Genomic DNA, 19,484 nt, shown 5'->3' with positions numbered 1-19,484 from the left:
TGCAACATTAATAAAACGATTTCGAATACGTAGAACAAGTGGCATTGTTGTTAATGTTGGCAGTACGATAATATATGCACTCTACAGCGTCCTTCAGTGTACCAATATCCATATAAGCAACACGACAGAACATTTTTTTAATATCGATAGTATAAACTAGAATTGGTATATGCATATTAATTCATGTAAATATTAGATTACGGAATGTTTCAACTATAGTCAAATAGTGAAATTCGTGAGTTTTGATGAAACAATCCCTTTATTTCATTGGTCTTTGACAAATTGAGTTGACTCAAAGAAAGCCACACCGAGTTTTGAGGAATATTGCATGTGGATATAATACTTCATAGCCCATTAGAGCATAATTAACGGTGGCTCTGGTTTGTTAAAGGAGTGGGTCTCACTGTTTTTATAAAAACCGTGTCTTCCGCGTCTTCTATAAGGACTGAGTTTAACTTGGTTTTTGCACTGTTCGCGGATGTTCGCGGACCCCACTGATACGTGTGGCGATCTGCGATTGGTTCGCTTTTTAATTTTTTTTATCAGACAAAAAAAAATCAAATAAGAACCCATGCATCGTTAATCATGTTCTTAGGTTTGACAATTTTTTTTAGCCCTGCGACTTCGGTTTTCTGAAACCGAACCGAACCGTCGGTTTTCGGTTTACCGAAATTTTTAAAACCTATTCCGAAATTAACCGAATTAAATTTCGGTTCGGTTAATTTCGGTTTTCAAAATTATTTCCGAAAATAATTGTTTTTTTGTTTTCGGTTAATTTCGGTCTAATTTTCCAAAAAAAAATTGGAGATTTTCGGTTAAATTCGGTTATTTCGGTTAAGTTCGGATATTTTCGGTTAAATTCGGTTTTGGTTTTTGGTTATTTTCGGATATTTTCGGTTTCTTAATTTTTTTTTTGAAAATCGGAAACCGAACCGAACCGAAAACCGAATTACTTTTCAAAATTCTACCGAACTAAGCCAAACTCAAAACCGAAACCGAACCGAAAACCGAAAATTTCGGTTCGGCTCGGTTCGGCCCGTTCGGTTCGGACAAAAGTCAGCAGGGCTAATTTTTTTAGTTATCACTATCTTTGAAGGTTCATTTTAAAGTTTCAACTTGTTCAATGCTCTTTCTTTCTTTCTTGGTTTAGTTTATATTGCTTTTGAATAGAACAACTTGCTAATGAACTTATTAAACTTTATGATCTTGAGCTGCTCCATCAGTATTCCAGACTACATCCTTTAATCCAGATGAGAAGGTTTTGTAGAACTGTAAAACAGATTAATTTAGAAACCCAATTAGAAAACTAAACCAGTTAAAGATTCTAACCGGTTCATGGACCAAATACATACCTTGTGAAACTCGAGGGTGTCACCGCCGGTTTTCCTAAGCTCTACCACATGTAACGATGGTGCCACTTCAAACACCTGTTACACCAAATAACCAAACCAACATAATTACTTAACAGGTACTAATGATCAATAAGAGAGTGTTCATCTCTATTTTGTTTTTAAATACATACCTCTGTAGCAACTGAGAGCTGGCCTTTGCGACCACTTTTGTCTCCTTTCATTTTTATCTGCGATTTTATTTAACAATCTTTAACGAAGCCAGAAAAAAGTCTAATGAATGACTAACGCATACAAAATCAAGAATACAAACAAACCTTGTACTTGTCTTTACGGACATTGAAGCCTAATGGCTTTGCGGTTTCTTCCATCTTCGACATTATTTCGCTTGCAGGTCGGTTTGAAGTAAACCGCGTCTCTTTCTTCACAAGTTGCTGAAAATTACACAAGCAAATCATTTAGACAAACCAGTGCATGATGTTAGACAATCATGAAAACAAATAGTAAGTAGAAAAAGGGTCCATACGGCTTGCTTCTCGAACAAGTTTTCAAGACTGAACTCGTTTGAGCTAGAGATAAGTTCAAAAGCATTCATCGATTCAGGTTTCTCCTTCTTCTCTGTTACAAGACATTCCTATAGTAGCAGAGCATGAAAGAGTAATTATTAGTTGGTAAAATATACTGGTTGGTATATACCGGCACACAAAGGCGGTTATTTACCTTGGAGTTACTGAAAGCAGCATCAACATCATCAATGGTTATGTCTTCATCATCTTGCTCAAATGATGGCGTCTTGTACCCTTGTTTGAACCATTCATCTTCTAGCAACTCTGCGATACTTATTCTCTACAATTAATGAAAACAGTGTTTGTTAAGTTCTTTAATGGTGTAGACCATTTTGGTCTTTTCGTTTACAGCATTTTATGATCACAAATCAATTTTAATTAAGAGTTTTAGACGCTCACGGTTATAGGGCTGGGATCAAGAATACGCTTAATGACATTCTTGGCACCTGGCGAGAACCATGGTGGGCAGTTGAATTCAGCCTTGCATATCTGAAGTTGAACGCCAAAGATGAGATAATAAAAGTACTTAGAAAATAGTAACAAGCAGATGAAGAGAAGCTTGTTATAACACGTACACGTTTATATAATGTCATGAGATTTGGCTCATCAAAGGGCAAGTAACCAGCCATGAGAACAAATAGAATAACACCACAGGACCATACATCTGCTGCTGCACCGTCATAGCCTTTGTCCGACAAAACCTGCCCACAAAAAGATGCTGTAGAGATTAGACTCATATATTTGATGAACATCATAGATCTACGGCCTACTAAATTTTCTAAAAAGAATAGCAATTCTTGAAATATTTAAAATGTTATTTTGGTCGATTATTAGATTTCTTGGTACACTTAATATGCATTGCCTTTTTTATTGCTGAAACTGTTAGCATGTACCTCAGGAGCAACATAGTTGGGGGTTCCACAAGCTGTGTGAAGCAAACCATCTTCCTGCATTCAAAATTGGTGCTTAGTGCTTACAAGTTACAACAATCAAATGTGTGAAAAAAAGAGATTGATATATTGTTCTTTTGCCATGATATCCAAATGATAAACTAGATGACTTACCCGAACTTGTAGTGAGAAAGCGCTTAACCCAAAATCAGAAACTTTTAAAACCCCATTTGCATCAAGAAGAAGATTTTCAGGCTGCAACAGGCAAACAACATATAGGTTGAGAAGCTTTGAACATAATAAATATCAGCATATCAAAGAAGTGCACAATTTGAAGATAAAAGACCTTGAGATCTCTGTGGTAGACCCCTCGACTGTGGCAGTAATCAACGGCATTGATGAGCTGCTGAACATATCTCCGAGCTTCATCCTCCTTAAGTCTCCCTTGCTGAGCCTATTGTATGATTCATATCCAAGAATGACGTTAGTAAAAACAGTGGAAAACTGAGAACATGATCAAAGAAACTCTCAAGTTAAGCCATTAGATTTGATCAAATACAGTGAAAGCGTAAGTAAGAGTGAAATAGTGTGCGGATTAGATATGCTTACAATTTTATCAAAGAGTTCACCTCCATTGACAAGCTCAAGAACGATATAGATCTTCGTTTTGCTCGCCATAACCTGCCAGCACCGAACATTACATTTTTTTTTTTTTTTTTTTTTTTGAACACATCACCGAACATTACATATAGAGGTTTTTTAACACGCTAAGACTCGAGACTTATTAGTACATACACACATATATGTTTGAAAATATTAAAAAGCCATTATATTCTTACCTCAATGATTTCAACCACATTTGGATGTTTAATTAGTTTCATTGTCGATATTTCTCTTTTAAGCTGCATCCACGAAGAAAATAAATAAATAAAGACGCATGCTCATCATATAACATCAAGATCATGCTCATAACCACTGTCATTGTCGTGATCAACGAGTACGTACTATGACAGATTTCATGGTCTTCAAATCCATAAAAACATTTGTATAAATTCTAATCCGTTTTTAGCTGGAAGTTTTTTAAAAAGTTTAACAAATCATTAACCTAAGACCTACAAAACCTACCTCGGACATGTGGGTCCCTAATCACGAACTCAAACTATTACTAGAATATGTAGTAAGATTACATACGAACCTGTTCAACCATTTTGTGACGTAGAACCTTATCTCGGTCGAGGATTTTAATAGCGGCTATATCTCCCGTGACGGTGTTCCTAGCGTATTTGACCTTAGCGAAGCTACCTTCGCCTAGAGTTCGTCCCACCTCGTAGTTCCCCACTCGAGTCCTGCTCGCCGGCGTCGCCCTCTTTCTACTCCCGATCATATTTTACTCTCTTCCTAAACGAAGATCAAGGAAAAAATCACAATAACAAGTAAACTCAAAGAACTCGAGTTATGATTCTCTCTGTCTCTCGCTTGCTAGTGGATGGATGGATGGTGGGAATATAACGAAGCGGGCGAGCGAGAGTTGTAATAGGGAGAGTGAGATTCACGCATTTAATCTGGGTCCCACATGCACTTGCCGGTAACACATTAGTTTCTGTTCCGCGTCCTTCCCGTGTGTTGGATTGTACGTACGTTACTTTACATTCTTTCATTCATTTTTTTGGGGTCAAATTCTTATTTTTTTATCTTGCCAAAACATCACATTCATCCATTCTTTTTTTTTTTGTGTTAGTGGTAATTTATATAAACTCCAATCTAGTTTTGAGGTTCAGAATTTGGATTATATGGAAGTTGGGCTTTCTTAAATATATGTGGATATGGTTTTATTTCAAGGAAAGTAATCAGATGTTGTTCTATAATGAGTTTAAAATGTTTTTTGTGAGGTAGATTTTATTACATGTAATTGTGTGGTCAACCTTCTTCTCTTTCTATCTTGGGTATAGATTAATGATTTGACTAAAAAGGTAGATTAATGATTTTTTCCTGTTTATGTTAAAATCAAAATTATTGGCTTACATTTTCAAATATATGGTTACTAGTTACAACAACAGGTTTTTTTATTTCCAATCATTTATGTAACTGTTATAGATTTGATTTAGAGAAAAGTATGTTAAAAAAAAACGAGATGATTGAAATAGTTGATATTTCCATGTGAGTAAAGGTCATTGTGAACCCCACAAATCCTTCCTGATAAACTCAGATGACACAGAATGTGATAATGTTTTTATATTTCTGTTCTTATACAACAAAGACTCTTCTTTCTTTTATTTATATCCTCTTATATATTCGTCTGATTTTTCTGATATTAGAATACAGCCGAAAATGCAGAAAACTGTGGCAGACAGTGAGTTAAATGAGTTATGGCAAAACTAATAATGATACAATATCTTTTAAAAAAAAATATTTCACGAATAAAAAAAGGAAATAATGCAGACTGAACCACTCATTCAATAATTGAGTCTGTTATAAGTTTTTTATTTTCTCAAAGTCGGGTACAATAATATTCACGTCGCCATCACATGAAAGCAATTACATTTTGTTATCAAATTGAACTTCTTCGGTCCAAATTTAATTTTATAGTATACTTTTGTTTTTGTTTGTTTGTTAGTAAAGTTTTCATTCGCCAATGAGTTATTAGATTAGTACGAATAAACTCTTTTGTATGAAAAATTAATTCAAATTTGTTTATTTACTTCTACTTTTTTGTTGTTTGTAGAGTTTTCATTTGCCTACGAATTATTCGAATAAACTCTTTTGTATGAAAAATTAAGTTATCTCCTCTTGTATGAAAAAACATGGCGAAATTAAAGTGAACCAACAGGGGTGATTGGGCTGGACCTTACAAATTAGCCAGAACCACCGTAATGTAACTTGTTTGATAACACATGGGCCTTGTATTAAAGTATTATGTTGGACCTCAGGGCCCAAATATGTCGAAACATTCGTCATTATTATACTAAAAGGAAATAAAGACATACAGTTTTGGTCATAAAATCGGAGGAGACATCAAAGGGAAGGGATAATAATCTATAAATATTGGTCGGAATCCTGTGCAATCATTTCGTTTTGCGCGTGGGGGTCTCTGGTCTATCAATATCTCTCTCGGCTCTGTGTATCTCGAAGAAAGCTAGCTAGGGTTTAGGTGTTTAAGAAGATGCAGCAGCAGTCTCCGCAAATGTTTCCGGCGATGGTTCCTTCGATTCCGTCATCTAACATCACCACGGAGCAGATCCAAAAGGTCTCTTCTTTCTTCCCTCTCTGTATGTTTCGTGTCTTATTGCGTTATTTTTGTGAAAATGTCTTAGCTTCGTTATTTTTTTATTTTGTTTTTAAGAGTCCTGTTTTGGACATTGAGATTAGATGTTTGGTTGTTTTTTTTTTGTACTTGATCTATCCCCTTCATGTGCTTAAATTTCAGTACCTTGATGAGAACAAAAAGCTGATAATGGCGATCATGGAGAACCAGAATCTCGGAAAACTTGCAGAATGTGCACAGTAAGTGTCTCTCTCTCTCTCCCATCTCTTGAATATTAACGGACTACGAGAGTTGCAATGGTTATATACTTGCAGGTACCAAGCTCTTCTCCAGAAGAACTTGATGTACCTCGCTGCTATTGCTGATGCTCAACCTCCTCCACCTACTACAGGACCTGCACCAGCACCAGCTATGGCTACCCAGGTTGTTTTTCATGATGCTGAAATTCATATGGGATCAATCATATCATTAATATATATATATATATATATTGGATTTCCTTACTATTGTGTGTGTTTCTGTTAGATGACGGCACCACATCCTTCGATGCAACCGCCTAGCTACTTCATGCAACACTCACAAGCTTCAGGGATGGCTCCACAACAAGCATCACCCGCCGGTATTTTCCCTACTCAAAGAGGTCCTTTGCAGTTTGGTAGCCCACACCAGCTTCAGGATCAGCAACAGCAGCTGCAGCTACACCACCAACAAGCTATGCAAGGAGGACACATGGGGATTAGACCAATGGGTATCAACAACAACAACGGGTTGCAGCAGCATCAGATGCAACAACAGCCGGAAACCTCTCTTGGAGGAAGTGGTGCAAACGGTAACTCCTCTGCGTTATCGCAAATACTCTTAGCTCACAATCTTCTACGCATTTGTAAAGCTATCCTATGATTTTGTTGATATTCATTTTTTTTGTAACTGACAGTGGGACTTAGAGTAGGCAAGCAAGATGGAGCAGAAGGACAATGATGGCAGATGAAAGGGAACCAAAGAAAGCTTTGTTTTGTTTATATTTTTTAGGACTTGTGCTTTTCTCTCATAAGGACTTTTGCATCAATTTTCTTTAGCAGAAGATGTTAAGACTGTGGAGTTAGTTCCACAAACAGTGTTGTATTATTATTTAGTACAAGTTCTAGAAGCATCATTATTCTCATTCATTGTAGGCTTACAACCAAAAGCATTGATACATCCTTTTATCCCTTATTCTGGACGAGACTTGACGATGAAATTCTGACGGCTAATGGGGTTCATGACGACGGGAGGGCCAGCAGTTCTAGGCCAAGCTTGGAACTTCTCATCTGTCGCCTTCCACCAGTCCTTGTTAGAGACCGTTCCTGGGGTACTCCCTGAGTTGAATCACACCATAAGTTTTAATTTAAGATGGTATCCAAAGTTATGATGGGAGTCTAAAGAAGAAGACAAAACTCGCCTCCAAAGATCTTATTGTCAGAGATAACTTTGTCGAAGAGGTATGAGATTCCGAAAGAGCCGATGAGAGCACCGATGATGTACTTGGCTTTACCTCCTCCTGTTGATGCTGCCATTTTCTCTTCTATCACCTGAAAACGATTCTCACTACCATTTAAATGAAAACTCAAGAAGATCTGCAGTAACAGAAACTATAACTCAGCAGCCAAAACTCTCTCAGTAAAGAAAGACTAAAGATCGTCAGAGAATATTCACTTAATCTTGCAACAAATGAAAACTCAACCAAGTTCCAGAGATGAGTCTTAAGAAGCAACTTGCAAAACCAATCGGTGAATCAAAAGTTTATTTTTCTTTCTAAATTAGAGTCGTTTTAATTACAACATAAAGTTACCTTAGCCGATTGAGAGAGAGAGAAGCTTGAACAGTTGACTGGAAGAGAGCTCAACGGTGGATAATGAACAATCAACTTATCATCTCATCTTTAGGATATTTTTTTTTAATTAAAAATGGGACAAAGCTTCTGTGAAAATTTCTAAAGTGGGCACAGTTTCGAGAAGAATCCTTCTCCTTTGCGCTGGCAAAGACTAGAATGGGCACATCTTTTCGTATATTTACGATTAACATTTTCAGACCGTATATTTAAGATCTAGCGGTGAGAAACATTTTTATCATATCCTGTTCTACTACTTCTAACTTTGACCAAACCGGTTTAACAAAAGGAACAGACCTACAATTTTACAAAGGTTAAAGCTGAAATCTTTTGATTGTAAACGTGACTGCACCGTGCGTAACGTTCTATACACGTAAAGTCCAATAAATTATATCACAAACTTAGCTGGCGTATTTGCTTCACGTATTTTAGTAGATTCAGATAATCATGTGTTATTTATTTAATTAATTGATTTTTCAAATTCTTAGTATTAAAATTCTCAGCTACTGATCGTTGACTTTCAAATCGTTATTTAGAACATGTTTTTACAATCTTCATTATTTTCAAAGACTTGATCATGAAGGAGGATCGCCGTTTTCCTTACAGACATGATAGTCTTCAGTTCTTGAAAACCAAAACAGCACTTGTTATCTTCATAGTGCTAACTTATCTCTTTGGTTACTTGACAGCTTACTATAACCACCAAACGTTACACGTGCCACCACCATCAACAGCGGTGTTGAAGACCGTCAAGGAGACAAAACCTCGCGGTTGCCTAGTTGACAACTTCAAAGTAACTACTCGCTGCGGCGACCTTGTCCCTCCGGAATCAATCCGTCAAACGGTTATCGACAAGATCTTCAACGGAACTTCACCGTACGTCGACTTCCCGCCACCGCACGCCGGGAAGTATCTCCGGTCAAAACGGATCAAAGGCTGGGGATCGTACGGAGCCGTCTTCGAGAACCTAATCCGACGGGTCAAACCTCGGACCATCGTCGAAGTTGGAAGCTTTCTCGGCGCGTCGGCGATTCACATGGCCAATCTCACGCGCCGCCTTGGACTCGAGGAGACTCAGATTCTATGCGTAGACGATTTCCGTGGCTGGCCCGGTTTTCGAGACCGGTTTAAAGACATGGCGTTGGTGAACGGCGATGTCTTGCTTTTGTACCAGTTTATGCAAAACGTGGTCAGCTCCGGTTCAACCGGTTCAATTCTACCGGTTCCGTTCTCTGCTGGTTCGGCTTTGGAGAAGCTGTGTGAGTGGGGTGTGACGGCGGATCTGGTGGAGATAGACGCGGGTCACGATTTCAATTCGGCTTGGGCTGATATAAACCGGGCGGTCCGGATACTTCGACCCGGCGGAGTTTTATTCGGTCACGATTATTTCACGGCAGCGGATAACAGAGGAGTGAGGAGAGCTGTGAATTTGTTCGCAGAGATTAACCGGTTAAAAGTCAAAACTGATGGTCAACATTGGGTTATCGACTCAGTTAATGTTATTTGATTCCCTTTTTAATATAAAATAAATATAGCCGATTTTTTTTTTGTTTGTGCACGAAATGCAGAATTTAAAATGCGATGTATATTGATAAGATAATGGATGATTCTCAATTCAAGAAAACAGATTTGAAGGTTTTATTGTAGTTTTACTATAAAACCTGTCCTGGTAAACTGCACAAGAGGTAATCACCTTCTTTTCTATTTAAAACTCCTTTTTTCTTACAAGGTGTTGTTTTAGAAGAAGAAAAATGTCCACATCGTGAAATTTGTTGTATTCTTTTGTTTCTTCACTTATACCAAAAAGATATAAGAGTACCACGGGCGTAAAGAGTTCTTCATAGAATTCTTTTGTACATAGAGCCTAGAAGACATCGTGTTGAATTCTTGAAATTATGAACTAAGTCCATGTACAAGCTAGAGGATAAAAGCGTGTTGGTCCGCAGCACAGGTACATAGAGCCTAAGGGACATCGAAAAGACCACTTCAGCCCAATTATATCTACGTGCTTATATTTCAAGGCCCGTATGCCTTCATTACCTTTTTGGAAGTTTTTGTTATGAGTTTGAATTTATCCAAATATCGACCAGTGAAGTTAGAAAACATCGACCAAAGAATAAAATTTGTTAGAATTTAATATCAACTAGAGCTTGTGCGGGTGTTAATTTTTATTTTATATTTTATAAATTGTTTAGTAACACTTTTAAACACATGAGTTTTTTGTTTATTTTTAGGATTTTACATATCGTAACTAAACCACCCGGACCTAGAAAAACCGACTCTAACCCCCTCCCCCCCAAAATGTAGCAGAATATAATTTCAAAACCCAAAAAAAAATTCGATACAAAAAAAAAATGATATGTACCTGAACGGATACATGAATACACATAACTAATTGATTATGTAAACATATAAAAAGTTTTCATCCAAACATTTAGAATTATTATGATTAATGTAAAATAAATGATGTCAAATTATTATGGTAAAAGAAAATTAATGAAATAGTTAAAAAGTGTGAGAAAATAACATAAAAGATATAATAAAATAATTAAAATACTTTAGTATTGTTTTGTGATTATATGCTATCAAATTATTTAGAAAATAATAATTAATAAAGTAATTAAGATGAATGAAAATAAAAAAATAAAAGATGTAATAAATCTGTTGAAAATAAGGTTATTTCTATTTGTTTCAGTTTTAATAATAATATATATATATAACAACTAAAAGCTTTTTCAAAACTGTTTTGTTTTTGCTTTTTATTCCTTATAATTCTTATATATTCACAGGAAAAAAATTATGCATGTGGTTCTTAACGATAAGAGTCCAAGGATATGTACAAAGTTCTGTGTCTTCAATTCCGCTCCGAACAAATTCTGCATGTGGTCACTTGACTTCTGGGCTCTTATGGAAGTAGGTTTGATGAAAAATACTACCAAATAAGGCTACTAGCTCAACCCTGATAAGGAGTAGCCGCGCCGGATACAATGCTAAAAAGAAGAAATGTATCAACAAAGGAAACTACAGAAAGCAAAAATAGCGGTCTAACATAGATCTTCAAGCGATATTCTTCAATCCTCAACATAAGGTATTCATATATAATACCTAAAGAAAAAGTACTTTACTTTGAAAACGCATGTAGAATGCTATAAAATACGAATTACCAAACGAAAACGAAGAGAAAGAACGAAGACGGATTCGAAAACATATGAAACGATGCTGAAAGACTCAAAGACATTATTGAGCTTATTACTTGTTTGTGACAAATAATAAGCGAAGAGTTGATAGAATCTGGTGATCAGAGGCAATAACATGTTAGGGGGGATGAAGCCTGGTCCGAGAATAATCTATATACATATATGATCAAACACTTGTATTAACATATATACGTATTTGTGTATATATAATATCCTCGATCCAGACAACATTCCCCTCAACTGAAATAGCTTCATTCTCATGATAATAGTCACAATATTTTAGCAGATTCTCACTTGTTGTTCTAGAGAGAGAGAGAGAGAGAGAGAGAGAGAAAGAGGAGAGGTGGGTGAATGGTGATGATGGTGTTATGATGAGGGAATGATGAGTGGCGGAGGAGAAGAAGGGCTTTTAATAAGACACAACTCGTCATTCCTAAACCCTAGCTAGCTTTTAAAAGGAAATATTTTAATATCAAAGCATTTAATGCATATATTTTTGAATAAACGTCACACGTTTTATTTGGCAGGATAATTTCATTGATCTCAGAAAAAAAAAGAATAATTTCATTAGACTTTTACTCGGTATGACGATTATGATTAGTACAACTAATTCATGGAATAGCTAGCATAACATTTTCGCCATTATAATTATTTTCGATAGTTTATTTCCAAAACTATAGATAATATTTAGTCATTTTAATGAGAAAAAGTATTTAAACGAACTTTTACAGTGCTAAGTTTTTTTTTTACTTTTTACGAATTTACAGTGTTTAATTTTCTCCAATCATTACAAGTTCTAAATTTTTTCTTATGTTAAAAAGAGTACTAGACATTTAATTCATTTTTTTGTCAATTAACTTCAGTAGTTTCCTTAGATTCGACTAGTTTTTTTTTTAATGAAAGTTTATATCATCTTTTTCTAAAATGTTTTATTTTGAGTTCAAATTCACATATGGTATATGTGAACTGTTATTATGTAACTATTCAAATTCTAAAATTTGGAACTTCAAATGTCATTTTTCTTTAAAATTTATACGCGTAATTAGTTAAGAGGCATAAAATCTAAGTTGATTTATGTATTGAATTGCAAAATATATGATTGTATACATACGTGCATATATATAGGCGACTGTGTATTATTGAAATGCGAAGTAAAGAAGGCAAGAGAAGTTAGTCAGAAGAGTAGTTGGGTAAACTGAGGATGACCTGCTAGGAAACAAAATATTTACAATTTAATTTTGCATCACTTTTTAGGTATCCTACCAACTTCATTAATTGTAAACATTGAATTTTTGATAGTTGTATGCAACATTTGATTTTAGTATACACAATAATGATATAAATATTCCACATTTTTCAGATAATTTTATTTTCTCATGTTTTTAAGAGGTTTGGATACAACGGTTTTTTGACCCAAAAAAAAAAGGATACAACGGTTTGAGTTAAAAATGAAAAATCGATTTATCTATTGTCTAAGTTCTCTTATGAGGTTGATCGTGCCATCTCTGTCCGCAAAAACCAACCGCAAACAAGCTAAAAACATGTTTTTGTACTTCCGATCCAAAAATATACATTCGCGTCAGTGTTAATCTCTATACAGTCAGGTTTATAATGAAACGATCCCTACTACAAATAAATTCAAACATAAGATAGAAATGAAGAACTTAATAGAATGTATGAATTGTTCTACATCGACAATCATGTCCTAGTTCAGGCAAGGGATTTGAATTGATGATGACTATCAAACCTTTGTTTTACTGGAAACGAATCTAAGACTATTATTTTTACTTTCTAATTAATTATGTTTTGTATGTACTACAGTAAGTAGAATTAGGTTCAAACTATTTGGAAGTTTCCGGGGAGTCGTTTACAGCAGAAGGCATGTTGTTGTTTCTACATGGCGTGGGTATTCTTTTCGCCATTTAAGATTATTATATTCTCCAATTTGATTAGTTTATTAATGCTATATAAGCCATAAATTTATGTACCGAACATTAGTTGTATTTTTAGGCTTTAAGAGTATGATTATCGGGTGAACCTAGTTTTGGGTTTCTAATTTTTTTTTTTTTACCTGATTTAAAAAAAAATTAAAATCGCACCAATCGCGGGCTGCCACGTGTCGGTGAGACCCACAAACAGTGTAAAAAACCCGTCGCAAGCGGTCCTCAACTCACGCCTTCTGTCACCGGTTTTATAATATTAACGAGGCCCATACACTATTTTTTCATCCAGAAACCCATTAACAAACCCAGATAAAGATGCTATAAGACATCCGTGAACATCGAATTAAATTAATTATACTCCCTCCGTTTTGATTTAGTTGTCGTTCTAAAAAAATTTCGTTTAAAATAAGTATCGTTTTATAATTTCAATGTAAATTTATTAAAAAGATTATCCAGTTTATTTTTTTATTAACTAAAATGTGGTTAGATGTATCGGTAATGATATTTTTATCTAGTAAATTTTTATTAATCTGAGTGTTCAAATCTAAAACGTCAATTAAAATGAAACAGATGGAGTATATAACAATAAAACATACAATATAGTGATTAAAGACAAACGGAAGAGGATGATTTGCTTGCTCAGTTGCTCAGGATTTGGACTTCTTCTTTCGTTACTCTTTTATTTTTGGGCAAACGATACTTATATTGAAGCTTAGGTTACAGAGTTTTGAAACAGAAACAGAGCCTCTTTGGCTAAGCCATCAGCGACTACATTATAACTACGAGGCAGAAACTTAAACATGATAGATGAAAAGGAGTTACTCAACACACCAATGTCATGGAGAATCCCTTGTAAGGCGATCACAGATGAGTTTCCTGTGATCAGTTTGATCAGTCCTTTTGAATCTGAGAAACAGATCAGGTGACTGAGATTGTTGGATTTAGCAGTTTTTAAAGTCTCCTTTAGCGCCACCGCTTCTTTCGTTACTCTCGTCTCATTTGCGTCATTGATATTCCTATATGAAATATTTACTTATGTAGGTAGAGACTTACAGTCCATATTAGTATATATATAAAATATTCTATCAAAATCGCTTAATTCATGTATCAAAGACCACCTAATTGACAAAACGTTTAACCGTTTTTTATCTCAAGAAACCATCCACTAACTAATATCAAAAATTTATTGGCTATGATAAAGAAAACGTCCAATCAGAATACTTCAACCAATCCAACTATATTGGTTCAGATTTTTTTTCCTAATACTTTAATGTTGTTCAAGTCATATATTCGTTCTGAGATATTATGTGTAAAATTTATTTCAATAGAGAATACAGGTCTGGTGTTCAAAAAAAAAAAAGAGAATACAGGTCTGGCTAGTGGCTCCTACTTCGTATATGTAGCATTGTAATTAGGAACGTAATAAATATAAAGGGCAGTGTCAAGTTTTGAAGCATGTTTGTCCTACTCTGTAATGGCATCTATTTTATTTTAGATATTAATTATATTAATACTTTCAGTGTCCAAGAACAATTAAATGTAATTATTTAATGCACGTACTACTTCATTAGGTCGAGCAGAAGAAAGTTCACTTTTATAAAAATAAGGATTGAACATTTGTTCTTTCATCAAATTGTCCTTCATCAACGAACAAACGACCGTCGTCCGTAGAAGGTTTATAATTTACAGTAAATAAAATTTAAATAGTGTTATGACAAATTAATGACAACATACTGTTTATAATAAACAAATTACACTTACGTTTTTTGTTCTTCTTTGTTTGATGTGAACATAAGAGAAAGTTGACCAAAAAAATATAAGAAACATTAGGAAAGAAAAACAATAATATAATACACTATCAAAAGTTTGCTTATATAGCAATAATAGCATATAGACTCGCTATGTATATTCACATCACAGGAAATTGTATTTTGATTTGACTTTTCCGTGCTTCTTATTAATTTGACTGAACCGGTTTGACCAACAGTTGTTTACACAAAGTTTGTAATTCGGTATTGCCGTATATACTTTCTGGTAGCATGTAAAAGAAATTTATTAACTGCATTATTCATGATTATCCACTTAACGTCAATGACTCAGTGTCAATACTTTTTAATGGCAAATAATTCCATATATTATTACGTTAATTCAAGTAGGCAAGCCTCACAGACTTTTTTTTTTTTTTTTACAAAATGTGAATTCATTTCATAGATATGACATTGAGATACAAAAATTTGGATCTAAATCTGCTAGAACTAGCAAAGGCTATCTAAAGATCCCCAAAAAAGATAAAAAAAGATCCTTAGATACACATACTCATAACGTTTATCCAGAAAATGCGATTCTTTTAGCAAGGAGTTGAGCACTGAAAGAAATAGGAAAAAATTCTATAAAAGTAAAACAAAAATATAAGAAATCATCTATCTCAGATTGTCAAATCGGCTAATCTTTTTATCTTCTTTTATCACCTTAACAGTTTGTAAGCAGTCAGATATGTGTTTATGTTGTTTTCACCAACAAAAGTGGAAGTCAGATATGTATTTGCCGAATGTTAAATAAACAAACTGATATAAGAGGACTAATGCGTTGGTCAACAACAAAATAAAAATGCTAGAAGTTCAGAAGTGATAAGTCCATTACACAAGCGTTGATGAGATCACGTTATGGAACAACCATAAACACTAGCTGAGTCGAACACTCGACGACGATACCTATTATACACAATTTCAGCCAAATGCTTGTTTTATTAGTAAAATCGTTGACTGACATAGCTCTTCTAAGAAACTTCGTACCAAATTAAGCATATTATTTTATACAATTGGGAGTAGGATATAATTAAAGCTGGAGAAGATAATTCAGTTAATCGTTCAACACGCGAAGTATAGAGTTATTTATTTTAGTTAAGTGGAATAATTCCTAGGATGATCGTTGAATTCATTTGAAGATAAGTGAACTTTAGTTATATATTACCAATATCTTAGAACTCTTATATCTAAGAAAAGTTAGTTAAGTTAAATTAAATAGCGACCACTAGTTAATGTACAAATTGTTTTTTCTGTAGATTTAGCATTGCATACCGAAGGTTAGCCGAAACTGCGACTCACGCCAACAAATTTTTACAAGGAATTTCTCACTAGTTCATAACGAAACAAACACATGAGTTTAAGTTCAAATAACCAAATGGCCCACGTAAAACTGAAACGTGTTTAAGTTTCTTCAGAGCCGAGACTACCGTACTACTGCGTTGGTTAATAAAATTAACAACATTACTCACCATCAAACCGTACGCATGAAACATATATTAAATTTATTTCATATAATACAAATACATTAATAGTTCCCTTAATCAATAAAAGATGGGCGAATATACATCGCACTTTGGACTTTGCATACATATCAGTTTTCCAGGTTTTATTAGAATACGTGTTTTTTTAATTTGCCAATAACTTTGAAGCATTCGTGCATTGACTAAACCGAAGCTTATGCTATCTTACGCCTTGAGCGTAAGTTAACGACAAGAGGACAAGCCATCTCGCACGACAGCCTCAAAACATCTGAAAGATCAGGAGGGTTAGCGTTGACACTAGAAAGCCACTCAAACTCATGCAAGAGCGTTGCAACCCAAAACGAAACCGTCGCAAGCCCCAAATTCTTTCCCGGGCAAACTCTCTTACCCGACCCGAAGGGTGCCAACCTCATATCCGACCCGAGAACAGAGAACTCAGCTTCACCCTCTTTAGCCACGAACCTCTCAGGCTTAAACTCCAAAGGATTCTCCCACACGTGCGGATCACGTGCTATAGCCCACATGTTGACCATCGCGGTGGTCCCAGCCGGCACGTGATATCCGTCTACGGTGGTGTCTGTTATGGAGAGACGAGCCCAAGAGAGAAGCGGGCCTGGTGGATGCAGCCTCAACACCTCTTTGATCATGGCCGTTAGATACGTGAGAGATGGGAGGTCAGACTCATCAACGGCTTTGGATCTGCCAACGACTCGGTCAAGCTCATCGTGGACCGTTGACTGAACTTTAGGATGCATCACAATCCTCGCTAGCACCCACTCGATCAGCACGGCCACTGTGTCCGTCCCCCTAAATATCATTTCCTAAAGGGACCAAAAATTTGAAATATTAATGTCCATGTTCTACATATTACAAGAATTATATAATGTTTACGTACCCAAAGAACAGCGACCATGTCGGATTCTGATAATTTTTCTGAATCATGAAGAGAATGTAACACGTCGAGAAAACTGCACGTAGGTGCACGGTGTTCATGAATGATTCGGCTCAATAACTGGTTTACTTTCGGTACAAGCTGAGAGCATCTGAACCGGACTTGTTGAAAATCTAGACCGCCTAACCAAGGAAGGTGGTCGGTCCAGTTAAGTGTACCGAGAAGATCGTACCCCTCTTCAACCAAACCCTTCAAGCATTCCGACTCAACGTTGTTATTAGACTCCAGTTCATACTGTTTCCCGAAAACTAAACCCATCATGTTAGACAACGACGCCGTTTTTAGCAAATCACGTACTCCAAACGCGGTTTCAGCGTTACGTGCAAATACATTCACCATCTGAGTCGCGATCACTCGTCTCTGCTCCTCCGAGCGTTTGATTTGCTTTGGGTTAAAAAGATAGTTCGAACCTAACCGACGTAGCGTGCGCCAGTAAGCACCACTTGGAGCAAATCCCATGGCTCGGTTAAACATCAAACCATAAGCGGTTTCGTCAACAGGTCGGTCTGCAAACACCGAGCTGTTCAGTATCTCCTTTGCCACGTCAGGATGACACGTCACCATCACCTTGGTATCACCGAGGCTAAACGCCATGAGCCGCTTGGCGTTTCTCATCGCAGCCACTGCTGCTATGCGCTGGTGAGCTACGCGGCTTGACCTTAGGCTCATGCTTCCCACGAGTGGAAACCCTCTCGGACCGGGAATGAGATTCTTGTTTTTTTGGTTACAGCCGGAAGTAAACCGGCGAGTGAAAAAGTATCTTCCCCAAGCCGGTCCACCAGGTGTAGACCAAAATACGATGGTGAAGGTAAACCAAGTGATGGCTACGGCGATGAGAAGAGAAATAAAATGTTCTTGAATGAAAATATTGCATTTTGATGCAAGAGCAAAGACCCACAGATTTTCTATTTCGGTTCTCATACCCAGAGAAAACATACTGAATAAATGGTTTTTTTTTCTTTTCTTGTGATATTTTTCGTTTTCGGGTTGTGATTTAAGTTCGCGTCTTTGTGAAGCTTTAAATAGACGTGCCAACGAAGTGTGAAGCTATTAGCCAATGCCAGATCATAGTTTGGTTTAAAATTTAATCATTTATCATTCGAAAGGTTTTTCATATACATTTAAATATTTATTAGTTCAAAGTTATATGTAGGTGCTCAAACGGGTATATGCTGCCAATATGCAGTTGTGGTCATCATATGCATATGTCATGTTATGTTTGCTACACTCAAATGACTATATCCTCAAAAGATTTTCTAATCTATACACATATTGAAGACACTATTCCTACACCTGTCCCATTGGTTTCATTTGTAAAAAGTTGTCTAATTTTTTTTTTTAAATTGTAACTAGTTTTAAAATTGATTAATATTCTACTTTGTTTGCATATATAATACTATGTTTTAGAAACATATATATTACCATATATATGTAATAGAAGTGAGTATATATGCATCTTAATAAAGTAACTTGCATATCTTAACGTAGTGCTTAATAACAAAAGACAATATATGCTTAAAAACAATATAAATAATATATTTTTAAAAAATTATAAACAATATGTATACGTAATTACCAATATTATTTTCAAAGATGCCATTTTCCGATGATTCTCTTGTTAATTACAAGTGGCGAATGTACGACTTTTATGACTTCTCTCCTGCAAATTGCTCTCCAATTGACTTTATATTCTCAAGTCAACTGCCTTTCCTTTAAGTTATCTCTTTTATGTATAGAAAGTTGTAATTTTGACCCAAAAAGGAAAGTTATAATTATAACACAGGTTTCTAACAGCAGTAAATGATTATGAAAATTGTTACGTTAAATTTGTCAAAATTATGATATACTATCAACTAGCTTAATTCAGCTAATACTTATTGAATACAATCATACTGGCGATACTAATTTAAATGTTTATCATGAGAATCTTACTCTTGCTTATAAATATTAAACTAATTAGTAACTTTACACATAACACAGAGTTATCAGCATATAAATAAGTAAATAAGTGGTCACAAAGCACTTTGGTGGCGGATTAATCATATGCGCATTATATAAAAGACCATTTTTAGGTCATGGGCGAGAAAACGAGTTTGCGATTGGAGCACTTCAGATTATTCGGTTGAATGCAAAAATAAGAGAATCATATCTTATGTCGGATTTGGATTATAT

General features: G+C 35.4%; 5 protein-coding genes across 8 annotated transcripts; 2 read left to right on the top strand and 3 right to left on the bottom strand.

The window, feature by feature from the left end:
- Positions 1-1,061: 1,061 nt before the first annotated feature.
- LOC106294571 (CBL-interacting serine/threonine-protein kinase 9) lies at positions 1,062-4,304 on the bottom strand. Its single transcript, XM_013730167.1, has 14 exons — positions 4,001-4,304; positions 3,645-3,707; positions 3,415-3,486; positions 3,152-3,259; positions 2,980-3,060; positions 2,809-2,862; positions 2,491-2,616; positions 2,315-2,404; positions 2,070-2,195; positions 1,876-1,983; positions 1,667-1,783; positions 1,523-1,579; positions 1,353-1,427; positions 1,062-1,269 (listed from the first exon to the last, which is right to left on the bottom strand). The coding sequence occupies exons 1-14, from the start codon at positions 4,187-4,189 to the stop codon at positions 1,192-1,194; spliced, it is 1,344 nt and encodes a 447-aa protein (XP_013585621.1). The 5' UTR covers positions 4,190-4,304; the 3' UTR covers positions 1,062-1,191.
- Positions 4,305-5,819: 1,515 nt separating this feature from the next.
- LOC106343409 (GRF1-interacting factor 2) lies at positions 5,820-7,229 on the top strand. Its single transcript, XM_013782608.1, has 5 exons — positions 5,820-6,049; positions 6,230-6,306; positions 6,382-6,490; positions 6,593-6,896; positions 7,002-7,229. Exons 1-5 carry the CDS (start codon positions 5,966-5,968, stop codon positions 7,043-7,045), a joined length of 618 nt encoding a protein of 205 aa, XP_013638062.1. The 5' UTR covers positions 5,820-5,965; the 3' UTR covers positions 7,046-7,229.
- On the bottom strand, positions 7,153-8,007 carry LOC106343410. Of its 4 annotated transcripts, none has more exons than XM_013782609.1 (3): positions 7,896-8,007; positions 7,506-7,635; positions 7,153-7,422 (listed from the first exon to the last, which is right to left on the bottom strand). In XM_013782609.1, exons 2-3 carry the CDS (start codon positions 7,618-7,620, stop codon positions 7,277-7,279), a joined length of 261 nt encoding a protein of 86 aa, XP_013638063.1. In that variant the 5' UTR covers positions 7,621-7,635; positions 7,896-8,007; the 3' UTR covers positions 7,153-7,276. The 4 variants fall into 4 exon arrangements, with proteins under 4 accessions (XP_013638063.1, XP_013638064.1, XP_013638065.1 ...); XM_013782610.1 differs by having other exon boundaries at positions 7,506-7,651; positions 7,896-7,990; XM_013782611.1 differs by lacking the exon at positions 7,896-8,007 and adding an exon at positions 7,770-7,895.
- Positions 8,008-8,435: 428 nt separating this feature from the next.
- LOC106292988 lies at positions 8,436-9,595 on the top strand. Its single transcript, XM_013728660.1, has one exon. It carries the CDS (start codon positions 8,512-8,514, stop codon positions 9,439-9,441), a length of 930 nt encoding a protein of 309 aa, XP_013584114.1. The 5' UTR covers positions 8,436-8,511; the 3' UTR covers positions 9,442-9,595.
- A 6,799-nt stretch (positions 9,596-16,394) lies between these two features.
- LOC106343942 (cytochrome P450 78A6) lies at positions 16,395-18,292 on the bottom strand. The gene is made up of 2 exons (XM_013783302.1): positions 17,256-18,292; positions 16,395-17,181 (listed from the first exon to the last, which is right to left on the bottom strand). Exons 1-2 carry the CDS (start codon positions 18,246-18,248, stop codon positions 16,555-16,557), a joined length of 1,620 nt encoding a protein of 539 aa, XP_013638756.1. The 5' UTR covers positions 18,249-18,292; the 3' UTR covers positions 16,395-16,554.
- Positions 18,293-19,484: the final 1,192 nt, after the last annotated feature.

This window comes from Brassica oleracea, chromosome C5 (genome assembly GCF_000695525.1).
Source record: "Brassica oleracea var. oleracea cultivar TO1000 chromosome C5, BOL, whole genome shotgun sequence".
Classification (NCBI taxonomy): domain Eukaryota; kingdom Viridiplantae; phylum Streptophyta; class Magnoliopsida; order Brassicales; family Brassicaceae; genus Brassica; species Brassica oleracea.
This window is presented reverse-complemented; position numbering and strand designations above follow the sequence as displayed.